General features: G+C 35.1%; 1 protein-coding gene across 1 annotated transcript; it reads left to right on the top strand.

Annotated features, from left to right (window-relative positions):
• Positions 1-3203: 3203 nt before the first annotated feature.
• LOC139870038 (uncharacterized protein At5g01610-like) lies at positions 3204-3629 on the top strand. The gene has a single exon (XM_071857890.1). It carries the CDS (start codon positions 3204-3206, stop codon positions 3627-3629), a length of 426 nt encoding a protein of 141 aa, XP_071713991.1.
• Positions 3630-7176: the final 3547 nt, after the last annotated feature.

Genomic DNA, 7176 nt, shown 5'->3' on the forward strand with positions numbered 1-7176 from the left:
TGTGTTTCAACGAGCAATGAAAAAACTTGGAATTTTCGTCACCCTCGACATCCCATTTAATTCTCGCTTTTTGCATTTTATCGAAACCGGCCAATTTAATGAGTTTTTCTTTTTTCATGAATAATGTATTTCGATTTGTAATAATGTCGTCAGTGGCCTGTCCAGAATCGATGAGAACATCAAGCTCGACTATTTGCTTCTCCACGTCAAACAAAGATTTGGCTTCTGATGTTCTAGTAGCATGTATCCAATTTTTCAACTTAGCCTTTAAAAGTCTGAGTTTATAAGTGATATTGGAGTACTGATGAACAATATTAATTTCATCCCATGCTAGTTTAACAAAATCTTTAAAATCGTTCCTTGAAAACCAAGAGGCGAAAATTTTAAAATACGTAGGCCCAAAATCGATCGTGTCTTGAGACAATAAAATCGGGGAATGATCCGAAAAACCGCGTGGGAGAACCGTGCCTGTAAAATCATCAACAATTTGGATAACATTGTTAGAAACGAAAATACGATCAAGTTTACTAAGCTTGCTGCCCGCCTTGTTACACCACGTGTATTTAAGGTCGCCAAGAGGAAGTTCGTATAACGCATTATCCTCTATGAAATCATTGAAAAAACGAGCATCAATCGGGCAAAAATCCGAGCCACACCTTTCGCTTTCATATCTCATCGCATTCCAATCGCCAAATACAACGAACATTCCTTCATTATTAGACATAAAATTCGAGAGTCTCTGCCACAAAGAGGCTTTGTCGTTCACGTTTTGCGGGGCATAAACATTAACCATGAACACCTCGATATTTTTAGCAACCCATCTCCCTTTAACGATAACAAAGTTCACATCACACCATATATCGCTTCTAATGAACGTATTTGGATCCCATAAAGAAATAATACCACCTGAAAAACCTCGAGCCATGCTAACAGCATAGTCGAAGTTATGGTTTCCCCATAATTACCTTAATCGTGTCATTCTCAATCTAGTCATTTTCGATTCTTGTAAACCAAGGAATTGGATGTTTAAAGATGAACATAATTCCCTGATCCATTGACGTTTCACATGAAGTTTGGAACCGCAACTATTTAAGGATAGGAGCTTCATTTAAAACCATAACCTTTCGTCTTTTCGATTCAATAAATTGTGACAACCTTTTGCATTGTACCCAAGTAAATCACCAATGCCAAATATATCCTCAAACGAACTGCTATTGCTTAAAGGATGATCATCGATTTTAGCCCCGTCAATACCTTTCAAGGACGTGTAACAATTAATCGATTCATGAGAAACTTCTTGAGCTCTTCTTTCATTAAAAATAGAAGTAAAACCAGGTGGGTACGGTTTACTACCACTCGTCCCATTACTATGATGGATATTACCATTTGGCATTGCACTAACAGTAGGTATCGACTGGGACTTTTCTTCAACAGTCTGCCCCGTACCATTATGATTCTCATTATTAACAGACGAAAACGACGTTTCACCTTCATGTGTGTTGATACCTTTGAATTCTTTTAGGTGATCAAAAGTGGCACTATTAATGTCAACACTTTCAGAGTCGCTACCATTAGTTTCATCAGTACCAACATGACTACCAATATCTTGTTCGTCACTTACATTGGAACTAATAGTGGAGTCGATATCAAACGTCCACGTGGCCACTTCATTTATATCAACCTCTACATCCTTTCCTTTAATTCCAATGACTTCTTTAGTAGCTATATGATTTTTGTTTTTAGTTGCAACACTAACTCTCCCCAAAGAGACAGGAACTTTCTTATTGGGTTCAAAAAATAAGAACCGACCGAAAAGATTAGCAACCTTCTTAAAGGCACTCGTTCCCCATGCATTCATCGACATTCCCGAAATCTCTAACCATACAACCCTCTCATCGACAATGAAATCTTCCACTGCATCTTTCACAACGTCAAATAGAACCATGAGGTTTACGTTATCTCTAAACGCATTTAAACTCGTTTCGGAATTAAACTGAATCCAAATCCATAGTCCACCAACGTATTGGATTTTGAAATCTGAAAATCCTTCTGCCATCATAAGCTTATAAATCGAAAACAAAGATCCAATTTCTTTCACCTTCATCATGAGAATTAAATCATCTTTTTGGACTGTTACAAGATCAGCATCGTCCAGAATAAGTCTTTTCGAAACAGGTTTTTGTCCAGAAACCCTAGACGCATATGATTGATCAACAAAATTCACCTTTTCGACGGCCGGCTTTTTAACAGGAACATCAACCTTTTCAGCCAGTGGGGAAGAATTAACCCTAGCCGTCTGATTCACAACATGATCATATTTAGACTCTTCAACAAAAAGGTGGAAATTCCCCATCCAAACATCAGAGAGTCTATTTTCCATGGCAATAACATTCTTTACGCCCATAAATTTAACAAAGGCAAATCTTTTACCTGATTTTGCTCTTTTCCTGGAGATAAAAACGTTTGTAACAAAACCATACCCATCGAATAGATCCCACAGATCTTTTACAGCTGCCCTTTCAGGGAAATTCGTAACGAAGAATGATTGATAATTCTTCACGACAGGATTGAAATCAATATTGAGCTTTCGATAAGTGGTTTTACCTTGCCGTCGAGTCTTGATCGACCACCCATTCTTGAGTGGTTCGTTTCGGAGATTGCCTACCATGATGGCGTTTGATCCCGCCGTTAACTAAAGTGTAGGGTTTGTGTGGTTCGTTTCGGAGTTGTTAATTGAAAATACCATATGACAAACCTTGAATCTTCAATTCGGATATGTACTTGCCGGTATCTTGTTAGATTTTAGATCTGGACGGAATTTGTTGTTAGATCTGTAGTCAAAAGCTAAGAGTCAAGACTTTAGGTGTGAAAACAAGAACATATGTTCCACGATGATGCCTCTTGTTGGGTTTGTAAATTCACATGCCTTTATGACAAAGCTATTTTTCTTTACCTCAATGATTTTAGGAGACTAGGAACAATATTTTTAGTGTTTTTAACAATGAATACTTTTTGTCTTTTTGCACAATATGTTATAAAACATGTGAATTGAGTGATTCACATTTCAAATACCTGTTGTAAACGTAATTTATATAGTTGTTATTATGCGATTTTGTACACCAACTTTTGTTAACCTATCAGCTACTACTAACACACAGAAATCTATCAACCATAATATAGAAATATCAATAGCTAAAACAAGAATGGAGATGCCAATAATGGTAATTCTTTGCTTATATCTTTGTCTACCAGTTCCACCAGCAAACGGTGATGACATGCCGTCGGCCTATCAAGTTCTACAAAGCTACAACCTCCCAATCGGTCTTCTTCCAAAAGGTGCTCTTGGGTACAATTTGGACCCTAATAGTGGTAGATTTGCGGTTAATCTAAGTAGTAATTGTGACGTTCATGTGGGTGATTATAAGATCAAATACGACCCTATAATCACCGGTGTGATTTCAAAGAACAACCTTAGAAGACTAGGTGGTGTGAAGGTGAAGATAGCGTTGTTTTGGATCGATATCGAGAATGTTAATAGGAACCAAGATCATTTGGCGTTCAAGATGGGAAATGTTGCTAATAAAGAGTTTCCAACTAGCGATTTCAAATCATGCCCAAAGTGTTACTAAATGGAATTAAGATATGTTGTAACAAACAATGATCGCATTGGAAGGTTAGATACAACGATATCGATGTAACATAATTATTCATTTAGCTCGTTTAATAAATCTAACAGCAAGTTATCAAATACTTATCAGGAATACTTTCGAGTCATGCTCATGTACAAACTTAATCCGTAAAGCCACAAACGATATTGAACTTGGCTTATGCTACACTCCTATCCTCTATGTGAGATGTAAACCACTACTATATAATTAAGTTGAGTTGAAGAGAGTTTCATATTAGCAAAAGTCGACTCCCTTTAGTACTATTCTATAGTTATAACACGAAGACTTGAGTCAAGTCAAGCAGAAAAGGGTCATTTAACTAATCAAGCTCGAAACTTGAAATTTTGAAAATGAAGAGTCAATTGAACTCGGGCCTATTTTTCAGGTTTTGAGTAAAAAGGACGTTTCAACTCGACTTGATTACACCCTACAATGATTATTCATAGAAACAAGACCTGGGAAGCTGAACACTAACCACAAAAGAATCACAACAGCATAACAAAATCCAACTTAAAGACAGTTTATCATCACTGCTTTAACAGTTTAATATGCCACTCCCAAAAAATAAAACTTGATGCGACAACATGTATAGATAACAAAAAAGGCGCTACACTAGGTTGATTGAGTTGCCCATGGTACAAGCTCTATATACTACAGTACCAAAAAGCAGCTCCAAAAATCAAACTCTTTAATCTAACAACTGCTTATTCCATTCCATAAAACACCCTATTAATAGATGGCATTTTAGACATTTACCAAACCTCAAGTGGAAGTTTATCAATCAGTTCAAACTGTTATTATAATCATAAATATGAAAACATATCATGGGACCAAAATTATATGAAAATTGCCAACCATGGCTTACAGACTTTTAGACTTGTAAGTTAAGGTTGTAAGCAATTAACATAATATGGATGCCTTATTAGAGTAACCTATGAAGTTTTTGCTACGATCACACTCATTTGGTTAGTTAAAATATTTAATTGAAACACTACGTGAGACTAAGCAACACTGGAAAAGTAGGACACAACACAAAGATGAACATATGTAAATTACAAGGCTGAAAACCGATGCACTACCATCGGACATGTCCTTCAGTATAACTTCAAACATCTTAACTCAGTTACTCGCCTCACAATAAAACTACAGCTTTTGCTGATGTCCTATAAAACCTTAACTATAGTTCAATTAACTCTAGAAGGCCCGGTCTTAATTCTCGTAAGATTAAACGTCATGCCAACGAAATAAAGTTATAATCATTAGTTTGTTATGCTCCTCAGTCCTAACATATCATGACGTCAAACCCCATATACTACAAAAAAAATATAGTTTTATGACCACAGAAGCCAAGTATCACAGCTTTACAATAGACAATAAATGGTTTGAATTATGCCAAGCTAGGTTACCTACCTACAATATCGAGTTCAATGTACAAATCAACATATGCATCAAATTAACCCATCAAATATGTAACTAAACGGTTCTCTGGCACCCAAGAAATTCGAAGAGCATGTCAAACTTAATTTACAAAAACAGAATTAAGGCTAAAAGAAATCATGCTCCATACGAATAATCTACTTTGTTATAAACTTCACTTACATCAAACAAGCATAGCATACACTTATTTAGCACCAAAAGAAAGAAAAAAAGATACAGAGTGTGCACATACTTATTATTTTGCAGAAACGCAGGGGAACGCGAATAAAACACTACGATTCACCTATCACATCATCAAATCCGTCAAGCTGTGTGTTAGTGTTTAACTGCGTGCAGGATATGAATAAGAATGAGCGGAATCGACGAATAACAAATCAGCTCGGTGAAACCAGCCGCTCCAAACAAGATTTGGTAAAAGCTATTGTAAGTCAAGCAAATCAATCCTGTTTTCATACAAAGCACATAGAACAACAACGCAACACCAGATAAATATGCAGCCGCAATTCTGTTGGAAATTGAAAACATCGAAGACGACTGTGGTTTATAAATCGAAAGATGAGGCGATAATGGACGAGAATGACTAGTTACAGGACTCGCAACAGGACTCGCAACCGTAGAGAATTGACTGGAAGACGAGAACCTCGAAAGGATTCGTGACTTGTAAACATTAGCATGTGACGAAAACGGACGAATGCGGTTCAAAATAGAATAAACCTGATTCGATTCGAATTCTGGAACCCTAGAAATCGATTTTGAGGATTTTTCGATTCCGTATTTCGTCAACTGAGTTCCTTGTGGTGCCGTAGCAATTCCACGCCTAAAATACAATATCAAACGCAAGTTATTAATCATCAATTATAGAAATAATAAGATATGTATGAAATAATTATATCTAATTATTTAGATCCGTTACATATTTCATAATCTATTACTCCGTACTGTATTGAACAGGTATCTACACATCGCAAATTCGTAATAAATGATTAAGATCGGAATAAATTACACAGTCAGATCTAATTATATGTTTAGATATATACGTTCACAATGTACAATTAAATAAGAGCACCTACAAATTATGAACGGTAAGAACACATCCGATATGTTGTAAAGACTGAAAATTAAAGCGAAATGATGTAAAATTACTTGGAAATAACAACGCAAAGGTGGTCACCGAAGAAAGAAGAGAGGCGTTTAGCGTTTGAAAAGGATCGAGCCATTGTTCCGATGAGCTGAAATTGATCGGTGCTGGTGATGTAGAAAGTTGGATCGATGAACAATTTGGTCGCTGTTCACGGATAATTGCGTGAACAGATTGAGACATTGAGGAAAAGGATTTTCAGTAATGGGCCTGGCTGGATTGCATTGGGCCTGGCTGGGCTGCATTGTGAGATAATCTACTTTTATTTTGAATTTTTTAAGTATGAATTACTCACAAATATACAAATGTGTTGTGTTGTATGAAGATTATTTAGTTACAAAATGTGTTCTGATATATTCAAAATTCACAAAGATTTTGCAACAAAATGTGTTGGATCAATGAGATTGTTTATGTTGTTTATTTATTTTCCTTTTATTTTGGATTTTTTTAAAAACAAATCAAATAAACACCATGAACAGTCTCATTAATTCAAAACATTTTTAATAAAACATTTTTAAATTCTGATTATATCACAATACATTTTGTAACTTAATAACTTCATACAACACAACACATTTGTGAGTAATCTATACTTAAAATCTAAAATAAAAGTAAAGTATTTGTGGATTTTGATTATATCACAACACATTTTAAAACAAAATAATCTTCGCAAATATAGAGTTGATGTCGGTTTGAGAGAAAAATCATTGAATAAATTGCTAAAAATTAGGTTAATTGGTAATGTTGAAGATGATTTTGCCTTGAATGAGAAGAATATAAGCTAAAATGTGGTACACCGTTGATACATTTACAACATATAAATATAAATAAATTAAAATTAAGTATTAAATATTTAATATATATACCATCAATAATAGTAGCATATTTCAGTTTTTTAGGTTGAAATCAAATGTCCATATTACATACCAACTA

This window comes from Rutidosis leptorrhynchoides, chromosome 10, assembly GCF_046630445.1.
Source record: "Rutidosis leptorrhynchoides isolate AG116_Rl617_1_P2 chromosome 10, CSIRO_AGI_Rlap_v1, whole genome shotgun sequence".
In the NCBI taxonomy this organism is placed as follows: Eukaryota; Viridiplantae; Streptophyta; class Magnoliopsida; order Asterales; family Asteraceae; genus Rutidosis; species Rutidosis leptorrhynchoides.

Excerpts from the sequence above, each read along its gene's own strand:
- LOC139870038 (XM_071857890.1), top strand. The coding sequence starts at position 3,204 with ATGGAGATGCCAATAATGGTAATTCTTTGCTTATATCTTTGTCTACCA.